The following is a 15,520-nucleotide window of genomic DNA, read 5'->3' on the forward strand; positions in this document are numbered from 1 at the left end:
TGAGATGCGGTCTGGTGGGATGCAGGTTTCAGAAAAACATTTCTTTTTCGTGCCAACGTTTCGATCTTTATTGAGATCATCTTCAGGGCCTGGGATTTACAAGCATTGTTTACATTTAACAAATACATGTAAGATGTGGAAAAAGTGAATTTATACAATGCAAAAAAAATATATTTATTATATTCAATCAAAGTATTTCTACTCACTCAAAGTGTTTGTTTTCTGCGTACAGATGATCTGAAGATACGATAAATAAAATGTTTTTCTGAAACCTACATCACATCAGACCGCATCTCGCCATTTCTGAATAATTATGGACTAATGGTCGCGACTCACCACACATTTCTACTTAACTGTTTTAAAACAACAACAAATGCAAAATCGAGAACTTTTCTGGTTACTTGGTAGTTAAGAAATTCCATTGATTTTTCGTCAAGAAGCCCCCTTCTCAATTCCTAGTTACATCTATATAGAGGCAACTACGGACCTATTGATGTTACACACTGACACTGCACTTATATGTCCTTAAAATTTTTAAGCTCCTTGATTTCTGCCTTCCAAATACCAAATACAAATAAATAATTTCCAAAATATTTTCCCCTCACCCCAATCGAGTTGCCAAATACGTTTCCAATACAAACCACCCCTGTAATCCCACTAGACGACGGAATGGGATATATCCTCGCGATTTGTAAATATTGTAGAAGATCCATCTCATTACAAAATGTAAATAAGGTACAGACTGAAATAAATATAAAATTTAAAAAAAGTGAAGTGAAGGGAAATAGAAGAATAACATTAATTTTTTCTCCTCAATGCACACCAACAATGTAAATACATAATTCTCTAATTACATGTTGTAGTTTTAATTTCATAAAGTAGTAAAATATTTATTATAAATAAACAAATTAAGAATTAATTCATCACAAAACATACTTACCTTTGCTATTTGGAAATTTGTCAAAAAAGTTACCTTTCACATTAAAATTCAACTTATTGAAGTACACGTTTTGATGTACTTACATGAGATGAAAGCAGAGAAGTAGTGAACATGGGTGAAAAATAATTGTAAACAAATTAATAAATATTGTTTTTATTCTGTATTTACAGTCTAGAGAATTCATCAATAAGTACTATATAATAACAGGCAGTAAACTTTCAGAATTCTATTTAACAGAATTGCCCCCATCAAACCTCCCTAGAGGTCAAATTGTATACGGATAAAGGCGATCACAATATAATTAACTAATTAATTACTAAAAAAAGTCAAAATAAGGAATATAGATTTGAATGGTTTGTATAAATTGAAATATTGTAAAAGTTCATATAAATTAAAATTTAAAAAAAAGTTTATTTGTTCTTTTTTGATTCCCGCAATGTCGGACAAAGCAGTGCGTTTTCAAGAAGCCGTATTGTATAACTACTTAAAATATTTTAAAGGAATGAAAACAACAAGATTATCATGTAGTAAACACTTTATTTTTGTGGCTTTTAAGTTGACACGCCGAGAAAATAAATTTCACTGTTATACGGATGTGGCCTCGGGCTGTCCAACATCGTTCGCAACATTTAAAACGGCAACAAGACGAACGTTTTATGAGACATTAACAACAATAGATTTTGAGGATTGTGTATCGCACCTTGCCATTCGGGATCCTTTGTCCTTATCTTAGATCTGTTTGACTGGGATGGGTGAGATGCTTCGGTTATTGGGGGAGGCCGGCGGCGGCGGCGTACGTCGCGAGCACTTCGCCTGCCTGTTTCGTTTCGAGATAAAGGGTCAGCTCTTTGATGAATTCCCTGGATATGACCTGGGCTGCACCTTGAAGCAAATTCATGTACCTAAGGACTTGGAAATAATCACCGTTGTCCATCCAATATCTGAAAAACAAGGGAAAGATCAGATGTTTGAGATGAGATGGGAATGCCATGAGACTTACTGCGCCCTCTGGAGGATTTCGTAATTATTCAACTCAGAGCTGTCGAACGGCTCGTTCATCAGTTCGTAGCACGGAATGGGATTGGCGGGCGATATGACGAAAAGCGAAGCCAGATACGCCAAGAACATGGTCGGCAAGGATGCACCACCTTCCGGGAGCAAAGCAACCCTTTTCGCTACTCTAACCACGTTGTGGAACCTCTGTCTGAGGGCGGTTTCGTGAAAAACACCTCTTTCAACTGCTACGAGTGGTATCGAGTCCAAAACAGCGTTCACTAATTCGTCTTCATTGCCTGAAATCAAACAATTCATAAATCCCTCTACAATTTTTAAATGACACAGTTGTAAGATGTAAGGGTGTACTACTAAAAACACAATAAAACGCAACAAAGTAAACTTTTACAAGGTAAAACTTATTGTAAATATTTCTGTGGTATGGCAGGAGCGCCGTACGGTTTGGCCGATTATTTTAAGCACACAGGAAAAGCAAAAATAGGTAAGAGACGGAATGTGTGAGTCAGAGTGAAAGAATATGACACTGAGTTCTAAAGAATGAGAATGATTAACAGCTGAAAAGTAAGAAAGATACGAAAGTGTGAAAGGTCAGTGCTTGATCTCTCTTCCGAGTGAAAAGCTTCCAGGGCAATATTGTTCCCCTGTTCGGCCAAGATCCAGACGGAATCCGTAAACAAAACCCCGACTCATACGAAAACAAATTTAACCACAATGGTCAGATTAATGATTCGGTTTCATGAGAAAATGAACCTAGTTTATTCCGAAATTCTAGTGCGGAGGCAAGTTTACTAGTATGGACGATGGAAGATCACACAACAATGCTCGGGTTGACATTTATGTTTTTGACTGTTTCACCAAAATGACTGAGTTGTGAAAATCACTCTGATCATCCTGAGTTTTTACGATTTTGTTGACAATAAAGCTCCAGTATAAACGGAAGTGGTACAAAAGCAAAAACAATCAAAGCGATAAGAAAAAGCTACCTTTGTGAAAAAGTAGTTAAAAAGAAAGAAAGCTAAAAGGAGAGATATAGAGAAACAGCGAGGAAAAGAGAAAGAAAGAAAGAGATAGAAAAAAAGAGAAAGAGAGATTGAGAGTGACAGACAGGCAGACACAGAAAAACATATTTATGGAAAAAGTGAGCCAGAAAAATTAAAAAAATTGGTAAACTAGTTTTTAAAACTCCTGTTGCAATAAAATCGATTAATTATATTATGAAACATTTAGAATCATCAAACTGTACTAAAGTAACCAGTAGAAACACGAATTGTTTATTAATTTTCCGCTCAAATCAAACCGTAGATCACAAATTAGAAGTTTTTTTTTAAATTAAAAATAATTTTCCAAATGTCTTCTGCTCTGAACAGTAGTTAGTACACAGTTTACTTACTATCCACGACGCCGAAAAGATAAAATGCTACCCAACCGAATAGTTTCTTGTAGAATCGTCGTTAACAGTTCGCAATTAAATCACGTTAACGGATGCTAGATTAGAACTCACATTCCGTACGCAATGTTCGAGTTTGGCAATACAAATTGATTGTTTGAAATCGTATCTCAAGGAATAATTAATAAACTATTTTTTCCTTAAGCATTTTACGAAAGATTCCTTCTTCTGTTAGTTTCACAATTAAACAAAAATGTCGAATAACTGTCAAACAAATAAAAGACAATGCAGGTTTAGAAAAGCACTGTTTTCCAATCTGGGAAAGGGTTAAGGCGAAGATCGAAAGCGACTTTTTAGAACGCGAGGAAACCTCGGAATGTCATAAAACGTAAAAAGGCAGGGAGAAAATGGAGATTGTTACACCTTTTTTGCTTGGAACCATGTTCACGATACACTCCCATCGATATAAAAGATTCGAACGGGGTTTACCCCAACCTGTAAAATAAAAGCGGACATGTTTTGGCAAAAAAGGGTGATCCTATTTAATTTGAGTAAGAAATCGTGGAATATCCTGGACTGAAATTTGTGAAATTTTAGAAATCATGTTCCGAAGAAATTTAGTTATTTTTTTTAAATAATTGTTTTTTAAGAGTACCTTCAAAGAAAAGGCTGAAAGAGAAGATAGTGTACAATACAGAAAATACTGAAAAATACAGGCATGTCTTAAAAAGTTTCCTATTACTAGTGTGTGTCAAAGAGGTATGTTTTGTTATATTCCTATAGGTTCAAATATTTCCATTTTTCGTCATTTTTGTACGTGATGTAAACATTTCAAGTTCGCAGACAGAACTTGACATATCCGTAGTGAAAGTTTTTTTTCCTTACCTCCAGTTACATCTCAGCCCTTAAAACTAGCTACTTCGCAATCTAATAAGAACTATCAATAAAAAACCGAAACCCAAAATCAAAAGCTTCATCATTACCCTACGACATATCGCCCCATCAGTTTATTGTCAATCGTTGGCAAAATGATTGAAAAACTTCCGAAACTTCTTGAATCTTTGAAGGCTCTAGTGCTTACCATCCCATCGATTTGAGTTCAGGCTACATGGCTACCATTCAACAATGCAACATGGTTCATTGCATCCTCCCTGGGGTTGCTCTGGAAACGCAAGGGCATCCTTCCATTTACTTATTATCTCATCCTAAAATCTATCTAATAGCAGTTTCAACGTCAAATCGTAACATCCTTCTACCCCCAGCTACTACGCCGGCGTTCCGCAAGGCAGCATCATTGGTGCCATACTCTATACAGTACACATATTATACATACCTTTCTATCAATCCCGATACTCCTCCGGTGTGCAGACGACACAACCATCCTTTCACAACAACTAGACCCAGTAATTGCTTTCAAGACCACATTCTTCCTCCAGCAACCAATGTCATCAGCTGTTCGAGACTTTACATCGACAAAATACTTAGTTGCAAGTCACTCAGAATAAAAAAACAGAACAAGCGATATAAATTGACGCATCACTGCTACTACACGAACGGAATTGAACTGTCGGGTTTATTCAACCAAGCATTATGACCGCCAAAGAATCCAGTTACTTCATCCCTAAATCCATTGAACCATTGCTCCAAGTTCCTTGCTTCGTGGGCAGCAATATTATCTACACGGACCTTCAAATCTTGTTTTTCCTCGCAAACGTAAGAACCTGACAGCTTAACGGAAACCCTGGACCTTCATTTCATACCTCTAGTCGGACTGAAAAAGATGAAAGCATCCAGAATCCTTCCTGACAATACTCCAAGACGCCTAAAGCGCCGATGGTCTTGCGATTTCCTCCCAAATGTGAAATGTGAATAGTGTTGTGATAGGTTTATAACTAATGGGTTATGTTCTCCTCTCTTGTAATATAAAATTCAATAAAGACAACTTGTTGCTTGAAGCGCAGTTGTGACAACTAAAAAAATAGTCCGTATTTTGAAATAGTTTTCTAGTTGTTCCTAGTTTTGTCAATACGAATTACCAGGGATTTTTCAATTGAGTTTGTTGTGTTTAGTACAATTTATATATATTCTTTGTCAAATTGGTTAGTTTTTACTATATATATATATACATATATATATATATATAAATATTGAAATAATTATACAGTATATTATACAGTTTTATATATATATATATATATACTGTATAATATACTGTATAATTATTTCAATATATGCTATATATTTCCCTATAAAATTGTACTTTTCGTAGTATTATATATATGTGTGGTTTATTTTCTTGATGACTGTGCCCATGCCGCTATTGTGTGTTGTGTTTTTTATTGTATGTAGTGCCTGTTTGTACTTACATCTGTTATTATGTATAATATTTTAATTATGTCCATCTTATGGATCGCTATGGACAACATGAGTCTGCTGTTATGATCATTTGTTTGACGGTTTTCCTGACATGTCAAATGTACTTTGCGTCAGTTTTTGGAACAGTTAGTTCAAGGAAGTTTATACTATTATTATGTTCTATGAAATGAGTTTAGATCAGTTAGTTTTATTTTAAGATTATGAACAATCTTTTTGATGCCAGAATCTAATTTTATGTAGGTTCGTTGCAATGTCGTTTTGAGTTTAAAACAGAACTATAATGGAAAAGTAAACCCAAAAACGCTTTCTGAAAGTGTTTACACAAGTTGAAGTTTGTTGCTATTGAACACTACTAAACCGCGAACCTTTATGACCCTTCTTCCTTTAGTTTCCAGGAGAAACCTGCAAGTACGTTTCAGACAAATAGGTCAATGGAAGGATTATGAGATTAAGGAGTTCGGTTTGCGTACAGGCTTAAGCCTCCAGCCTTCGCCTCCCGGGGCCGTGTAAACAAGATTGTTTATCTTTTAGTACGAATCCGCCTCAGATGAAATAATACACCGGAGATAGGACGACTGTTTAGTAATAAAAGCCACTCTGTTGGCCAAAGAGATTTATCCGGACAATTTAAACTCGGTAGGTAATTTTGACGGCGAACGATGATTAACGCCTGGATCCTCCTTGACCCCAAAACTCGTTGTCACATAAATTGTGCAAAGTGCACGAATGACAAGTTGTACTAGTCTTTAAGGACTTTTAAAGCTTTAGGCGAGTATTCAAAACAGGCAAACAAGAAAGGCGAAATCCAAGCATTACAAATATAAACAAACTTTTTTTAAATCAAAACTACTTACGTGTAACGTTCCTAATGGCTTTGATTTCGCTGGAAAGAGACTTAAACGGCCCAGTCCTCTCGTTGTCAACATTTTCTTGGCCGTCTTTTGATGGAAGTGCACAGAGCACAGGAGGAGCGATCGCTGCCAGAAGTGACTCTGCTGCTGTCCAAAGAGCTTGAGCCTGCTTGGCCCTCTTCTCTTGACATGCTCTTTCTGTTTAAAAATAAATACAAAACTTTATCATCAACATATTTGGCAATAATTCAACACTACATTCACATATACAATTCTTACGAATGAATTAATAAAATAATTAATTCTGGCTTAAAACTCAGTAAATAAGTTGTAAGGCTCACATGGCCTCCTAAATTGTTGAACATGTTTAGTGAAAGTAAAAAGACAGAAACTGAAACTCTAAAACCAACAACATTTACACAATATTTAAAGAAGATGAGCATCCAGTTGGTTTTCACGTCAGTAAACAACCCTCAATCAAACGGCTTGAATGAAAAATTAAATCAACTTCAAAGAACAGAATTCGTGATAAAATAAATAATAACCAAAATAATAAATATACACCATGAACGAGAATAGCCGATTTGTGTGACAAGAAATTTAATTACACGGTTCATAGCACAGCAAAATTCCTACTAAATGGAAAAACATCTTAAATTGTATCAACTTCATTGCAAAAAACTACGACCTACTGGCAGATAGAGAAGAAGCGTTCAAAAACACTGAAAAGAATACAAGAAAAGAATTGACCAACACAGAAAAGAATATAAATTTCAAGAAGGGGATCTTGCGTATATATCAAATAGTAATAAATTAAATAGAAATTAATTAGATGAGATTAGAAGTGGACTATTTATTATAAGTAAAATAATTTCGAAATTAATGTATGAAATCAAAACTAATAAGAAGCGTAATGAAGAAAATTTATTCCTTAGTACAATCAGTCTTAGTACAATTAGTATTAGCCTTCAACCAATGGAAGTGTAATTTATAAGGCTCACAAGGCCTCCTAAATGTTGAAACGCGCATTCATTTGTTTTGGAACGTGTGATGGATTATTTAGTGAGAGTAAGAAGAGAGAAACTGGAACTCTGAAATTTTAACTGTTACTCAATTGTATTGTTTTAGGTACAGTTTATTTTAATGTTTCTTTGGAATTCTTTGATTATACACAATTATGTGATTAATTAAATAGTATTGGTTTAGCAATCGTGTAATGTTATTCTTACTTTTCAATTAATTAATCTTTTAATTAAGGTTTTGGTTGAGATTAAAAAGTCAGTGTCACGAGCGGGATTCGAACCCACGATCTTCGGCTTGATACGCCACTGCTCTACCACTTGAGCAATCGTGACCTCGATCCACTCGGACACCAACCTCCCATCTCAACCACACCTTTTGAATTTGCCCTTCTTTTTGCCATTTTTCCATTTTTTTAACTTCTTTATCTCAACTGAAAACCTTAATTAATTGTAAGATATTAATTGGTCGAGTGGACCACGAAACTAGTGAATTTAATAAATTATAATATTAAAACCCTATAATGTGTACTAAGTCCTGTGGAGTAGTTTAAATTTATAACCACTTTTGTGGTTTGAAAAAAAAATTTGAGGAAAAAAATCATTTTTCTATTTTCACAAAAAAACCATAATGACAAATAAAAACATGAATTTTGTTTTTCACTAAATACGCCGCTGGTCTACCACTTGAGCTATCGTGACTTCGATCCACTCGGACGCCAATTTCCCATCTTAACCCCACCTTTTTGCCATTTTATCTCAACCAAAACGTTAATTAAAAATTGTATTCTCTTGCAAAAATGACTTGAGTCGCTTTTGGCTTTGGTGTAAGCGTAATAATTTGAAATTAAACGAAAATAAATGTAAGATTTTGAAGTTCAGCTGTAAGATGTCGCCTCTTTCACCTGGACAAAGTGTGTAAAGAAAGTTTTTTCTTCAATTTTTGTCCCTTGATGGCTAAACTGTTAAAAAGTGAAATGCACCAGAGGTTTCCATGACATGGAAACACCTCATTCAAGGGAATCATAAATCAACTTTTTCCTTGTTGCTTTGAATTTGGACCACAAAGACGCTCTGAGGTTAGGTCTGTAAGTTTTTCCTCCCACAGAGTAATTAACCGACAAAGGGGGTCCGGGCAATATGTCGGGGCGGGGGCCGGAGGAAGAAAAGGGAAAGTGTTAGGGCAACAATAAAGGCTCGTTAATCAAATGAAGCACAATAACGTCTGGCCTAATGTGACGCTTCTTATTCCAGTCGCTGGATTTTTAAATTAATAATTTGTAACGAAATTTGTAAACGATCCGGTCGGCTATATCGTAGAGAATGATTTCAACTTAATTACTTTCAAAAGGACTTAAACTTTATGTAATATATATTTTTAAATTTTTAAAAAGATAAGAATTTTAATTTATTTTAGATTCTAAACTCCAGTTTCACTTTTTTAACATTAACCATTGTCGAAAACCACCATAAAAAGGTCACTTATAATAGAATTTTGTTTTTAAAATATATTTGCATAATTAACTCGCATTAATATTATTCGTATAAATAGTGGCATAGAAACATTTATTACAAATCGTTATGTACAGTTTGAATATATTGCGGTCACCTGCACTTGTACATCAAACTATTGAAAAATTATAGCAGCGCAGTTGTAAAATCTTTATTTTACGATAGCTAGATAACTGAATCGAGTTGATTTGATACATTGTAGTTTGTGTATCAGATCATTGATCAGACTACGGACGTGGTTCCGCGCAAATCATGACGTGCCGATAGGATGCTTCGAAAAAAAACTTAAAAGCTACAAAACACTGTGTTCTATAATTCTTCAAAGGCCGAATTTACGCTTATTAAAAAAAATTAAATTATTTAGGGATGGTTAGGGTGTGTGAAAATGCGAATTTACAGAAATACAGCCACAATGTAACACTAAATTCAGCAGTTTATCACCAAATAAAGAATATTTTAAATATATGATTCTCTACCTGGTTTTTGGAATAAGTGTCATATGCCAATTCAGCACTGGCAAATGAATTCTCCATGCTGAAAGATACATCGAAAAAGGCAGACTGGGTCGGAGGCTCATTTTGGTATCCCAGGTAATAATGCTTACAAGGCAGCAAAAAGAGCCCCAGGACCACCAGTCAGTCCAGTGTACGTTAATCGAAAAAGGAAAAATTTTATCATCAATGACTAAGCCGCTTTGTTGAAATGACCGAAAAACTAGAAAATATAAACGACACAAACCGTGGAGAAAATTAAGAATTACATTGGGACGGAGGATAGGCCAGACCTGATTCACACATGACCATCTTCAAGTTGGAAGCCTACCAAAACAACGCCCACAGTGCGATAAGAGAACATATATTCTTACCAAACAATAAATTACATTTAGTACATAATTACAATTTTGAGTGGCAATGGTAGGACCACTTTAACTACGGCCAGAAAGTCTTTAGATTGTTTAAATTGTGGTAAATAGTTACAGCGAGGGTTTTGAGAAGAGGGAAAAAATTTTAAAAAACCACTCATTTAAATTGTGCAGTGACCGTAATCAGTGATGTTATACTGCCCACAGTACGATGAACCGGTAACGGAAGTGCGAAGGATTAAAAATTGTAATAGGAACGGGGTGACCTACCCTCGGATCAACGAAATGTGACTAAAGCAGAAGCACTCAGCAGTGACTAACAGGAGAAATTACTTCTATATGAGCAATCTGTGAATCCATGAATGTGTGCCCTAATAAAATCTGCTCCTTCTTCTTACTTTTGTGGTTAAATGTATTTATCAGCGAGAATGTTGGATGGATGAGCAGAACGAAAACATGCATTGAGGCTAGTTATGTGTGTATGAAGAATTGGCCACTGGCGGAATATCGAGTCCCCCTTTTGATTTTTAATTGTATAAGTCTAGTATGTATGCGGTGTGTGGTTAAAACATATACATTTAAAATACTGTCAAGAGTTCTAACATAAAATACGGAATCACTATCAAGAGTTGGTTATGGCCTATCTGTCCACGGAAAAAATATAAATAAATAAAATTAAGGATGTAAGAAGGATAAGGTAACCACGCTGATTTTCTTATGATTTCTGTTTCTTTTGTAAAAAGAAAAGTCATACGGAAGTGTTGGCTTATCATAGCTGGGCTATATTCCAGTGAGTCAATTTTTGTATTTATTTTTTATTAATATAGATAACTTTATTGGATGTACAATATTAGTCATATAAAGATTGGCAAATAATAACAAATATATACAAGTAATATTAATATGAAATGTGTGAGGAGGTTTCAATCCAGTGGATATCTTCCGTTAAAGTCTTTATGAAGGAAAATTTGTTATATTTATATACAAAAATGTTAAAATAAGGGGGAAATTCTGAGCCATAATAACGGCAAAAATATATTAATACAAATTTTCCAATAATAAATCGGATAATTAGGAAAAATGAACGGCGCTAAAGGCCAACCAAACGGAAAGACCGACATGCATTGCTGGTTTAGCCTACTTTCGGCCCGGCAATACCATTAAAAATTATATTTTACTTGATAATTAATCAATTTTGCTGTCTAAATTATTTAAAATAAGTTTTTGTAAAAAAACAGAATACGCTTTAACTTAACCAATACAATATTGCAGTTTGGTCGTTTTCTATCATTTCGGTTTGTCAATCCTCGGCTGTTTTGTTCTGTCCGGCCAACTGTTTTTCCCCCGTACCAGCTTCTCGTCATCGTCAGTGGTGGGGGGGCTCTGTGATTCCTGTGGTAAGGTAACCACTCTGATTTTATTCTGATTTATTTTGTAAAAAGAAAAGTCACAGCTGCCTTGTTTATTTTGGTTTTTTATTGGGCTTATAATACTAAGATAATCTATTTATAATACCTACAGGTAACCACACTGATTTAATTGGTTTTTTTTTTCTTTTTTTTTTTTTTGTAAAAGTCATAAGTATTGGTCTTACCACAGCTTGGCTATATTCCAGTGTCATTTAAAACAGTGACTATTTCAGTCACCACGCTGTTCATGTTTTTAATTTGGACATAAATTTCTTGTGACATAGTCAGTGGTTTGGGTTTCAGTAATATCTTGAATATCTCAACTCAGAGAGGCATTACCAACGAGTTCATCAAACGAAGGTACTCTCGAGTAATTCTGCATCATTAACCACATGATCGAGTCTTAACTTCGTAGAAGACAAGAATTTAGCAACGTCTGAGTCAAAACTGTCAAATTTCCGACTGCCTTCTTTATTTTGGTTTTTCATAGAATTTCTAAAATTGCATCACTAAGTTATTTCTTGGGACATTCTGTTTACATTTATAGCACAATCAGGCGTGCATAGGCCGATTGGTGCTGGGGGGGTCGATTAGAAAATTGTGTTTGGTAACCAAATAACCACATGTTTTTAAAACGGAGAGACTCGTTTAAAAAGTATTTCCTACATAACAATTCAGTTTTTTCACAAAGCACATTTTTTCCGATTAAAAATAAATTGACTGGAACATACATACTACCGATTACATACCTTTGTATCCGTAATTTAAAAAAATCGTGGTGTTTCCAACTGTTCCATTTATTAATATTTTTTTCAAATCATTTTGCATATTTTTCTCGCCTTTTAAACTGTTTATTTACTTAATTCTGTATATCGGCCCACTGACCAATATTTATTTGCAAACATTTTCGTTAAAATATACCGTAATTTTCCGTCGCAACCGTTGGTTAAACGGATCGGAATAATCTAAAATAAAAACTGGCTAAAACTCTGAGACTTTGAGCATAATTATACATTATATAAAAAAAAGGCCGGAAGCCCGAAACCCCGTTTTTTTTTTTTTTAAACTTTAAGATGTAGGTAAAACGTAACGAAACACAAAAACAAAACCTTGACTGTAATGACTGACTATCACTATAATTGATACACTATTCAAGTCGAATTTTAAAAACGTAAGGTTTTCGGCTAAACCAAATGGGTCATTCTGAAGTGAAAATAAATCAATTTCCCCCAGAAGAAAACTGTTTTCCATTATAGAGTTTGAATACAGTAAAACAAAACTGGTTGGAAGCCCGAAAACCTATAACGTGATCCCCCCCCCCAAAAAAAAAGTTCGGAATTAAAATTGAGGAAAAAAAATAACCCACAGTTAAATTCATCGTCGGATATAACAACAAAATATTTGTAGTATATTTTAAAGAATTTGTAAAATTTAATACAATAGTATGTTTATCGGTCTTATTCTTAACTTATAAAAATTGCACATAGTTGTGTATAATTTATTACGAGTTGGTGTCATTTTTTTACCTTTTTTGTTCAGCTAAAAATCCAAAGTCGAATAAACGGCTTTAACCGGTGCCAGATGTATGGCAGGATGTAAATATGAAACATTGTACACATAATTATGTCAACGTTCCACCCGTCATTCCTCTCTGCGCGGTTTAGAATCAAATATTCAATAAGCCCTAGTTGTTTTCCTTAATTGTCCCACTGGCTTTGTCGAGTCAGATTAGGGACCGGCTGTTATAAACAGCCCGTTGTTATTTTCTCAGATCGAATTAGTCTTTAGTTTATGATTAACGATCCACCACCGTTGGTGGTATTAATCCGTGAAAGTGCGAGACCTTTTTCGGTTTTTACCAGCATTCGTTTAAAAAAGATCTTTAAACCAATTTTCTACTAGGGGAAAAAACTTGAAATTATTTCGCCTAAAATTGGAGCCCATTAAGAGACGTTTTGTTCATCACTGGGATGTAACAGGGAATTTTTAATAAGACTTTAAATAAGACTTAAAGGCGCTTTGTAAACGCGGGTAGCCCCACAAGGCGTCTCTCTCACTCCAGTTATGATTCACCGGGCCCTTTATATTTCTCTTTTTCAGATTTCCAAGGGAGTGAATAAATTAAACCTGTCAAAACAATTATTCCGCCTTTTCAAGACCCTATGGTACCAGTTAAGAAATAATTCAATATATCTTTTCTCGACTTATGACCGAGTATTCAAAGAAAACCAGGTTACATATAAAAAGGTATAAAAATAAGTGAAATCATCCTTAACTTTTTTTCAAAATGAGAAATTCTTTTGATATTTACCATTATGGGCTTTATGAGGAGAAAAGCTGAAAATCAAATCCTATACTAAGCTGAAAATCAAACAACTAAAATAGACATTTCGTATGTGTTTTTGTTATTTTGTGTTCAGGTTTTTTTAATCACACTCTTTCGGAACAAGAAACAAATACGGGCATTAGATTAGCTATAATGCAAGCTAACCTTTAGGGGATCGACCCTTCTTCAAAGGTTTAAGGAGGGGGATAGCACTTGAAGGATCACAAAGTAAGAGCTCTGCATATATTTACATACGCGTATGTGTATGTATGTTTTGTGTGCATATATAAGACAACCAAGCTGCGATGTTTATTACAGTGTTATAATACTAAAAATGTAATTATGTAAACAATAAATTGGGGTGCCTTAAGTAAAAATATGTAATGTATATAGTAAAACTTTAAAAAAAGGGTTCTCAAAGGTGACAGTAAAATACAGTTTTACTCATGGTACAGTTTATGGGTTCTCCAGAATTTCCATCGAATTTTTTTGGTACGTTCGCGATATTTTGGAAACCTGTTTTAGATTTAATTTTGGTAGTATTAACTTATTAACAAGAAGAAGCAGGGTGGCTAATTCCAACGAATTAAAAAACACAAATTAAATCAATTAAATGATAACAAAAATAAAATAAAATAAAATATAAATATTAACAATATAGTTTTAATGTTCCCTATCAGGGGTATTTTAAACATAATTATTCATTATTTTGATTTCTCAAAATCAATTATATTTTGGCGCGTACATTTCTTTTGTTTGTGTATTAAACAAACTTTAGTTTTGTAAAAGTTTCTAAATAATGTAATACATATTATTATAATGTATAAATGGCAACTCCTGTCTTGTAGTCCAAGTATACCTTATGAAAGACAGGCTGTATTGGAAATGTTAACTTTTTGTTATTATATTTATTTTAATACTTTTACTCTATGCATAAATTTATAAATGCACCTCCACAAATAACAAATAATGAATTATTATTATTTTGATACGATCGCGATATATGGAAAAATATTTTAGATTGAACTTCAAGTGATACATGTTCCTTACATTATCTTTTATTATCTTAGTATTCTTCTTAACTACCCATTCTACTGTTTAGGTGCTAACTTGACTTAAAACGAAGTATCAAAAAAGAAAATCTTTAAGTTTTTATAGATATTTGTGCTTCCAAATGAGTAAAGCGTTTTTTAACATGAGCATATATAATATGATCCCATTTGCAGATTACGCAATGAGGAGGAAAGCAACGGCTCAATGCAGACATAACCTAGCATTAAGAAAAACCTAGGGATTGAAATAGAAGCAGCAACATCAGTAATGACCTAATGCTTCTTTAGTTTGAGTCGATTTCACGGAACCAGGGGACTAGGAAGGTACAATTAGCCAGAAGGCTGCAGTGCCTGGGGAGCAAACCCCGCATCATAGTATCCTCCTCCTCCTCCTCGTCATCATCATCATCACCAAAGCGTCGTTTTCTCCTTTGCTGATCACGAGGCTTTCGAGAAATGAAAATATATCTACTTAAAAGTTTAATAGTGGATATAAACCTAGTAATAAAGGATCGCAGTGGCCGAGTGGTTAGGGCGTCCGATTCGTATTTCCAAAAGTTAGTGGTTGTTCTAGGTTTGAATCCCAGCATGATCCATGGATTTTCAATTGAGAAAATTATTTTAAAAAGGTGCAAAGTGGTTTTACCCTCACAAAAATTACTTTACTTGAACCCTATTATAATTTCTTAGGTTCCTTATGTGGAATCTTTTAAGGTACAAAAATTTTATTAACCGACTTTTGTGTGTGTGTGTGTGTGTGTGTGTGTGTGTG

The 15,520-nt window shown here is 34.3% G+C and overlaps 1 protein-coding gene across 1 annotated transcript in view; it reads right to left on the bottom strand.

The window, feature by feature from the left end:
* Positions 1–1,457: 1,457 nt before the first annotated feature.
* LOC106662555 (MICOS complex subunit Mic60) overlaps positions 1,458–15,520 on the bottom strand; it is a 50,169-nt gene continuing 36,106 nt past the window's right edge. The window contains exons 12-14 of the mRNA XM_014386735.2: positions 6,572–6,766; positions 1,941–2,232; positions 1,458–1,881 (exon numbers count right to left, since the gene is read on the bottom strand). Coding sequence (XP_014242221.1) covers positions 1,707–1,881; positions 1,941–2,232; positions 6,572–6,766 — 662 coding nt within the window. The 3' untranslated portion in view covers positions 1,458–1,706. The remainder of the gene's footprint in view (positions 1,882–1,940; positions 2,233–6,571; positions 6,767–15,520) is intronic.

This window comes from Cimex lectularius, unplaced genomic scaffold (assembly GCF_000648675.2).
Source record: "Cimex lectularius strain Harlan isolate CLEC.00 unplaced genomic scaffold, Clec_2.1 scaffold240, whole genome shotgun sequence".
NCBI classification, from domain to species: Eukaryota; Metazoa; Arthropoda; class Insecta; order Hemiptera; family Cimicidae; genus Cimex; species Cimex lectularius.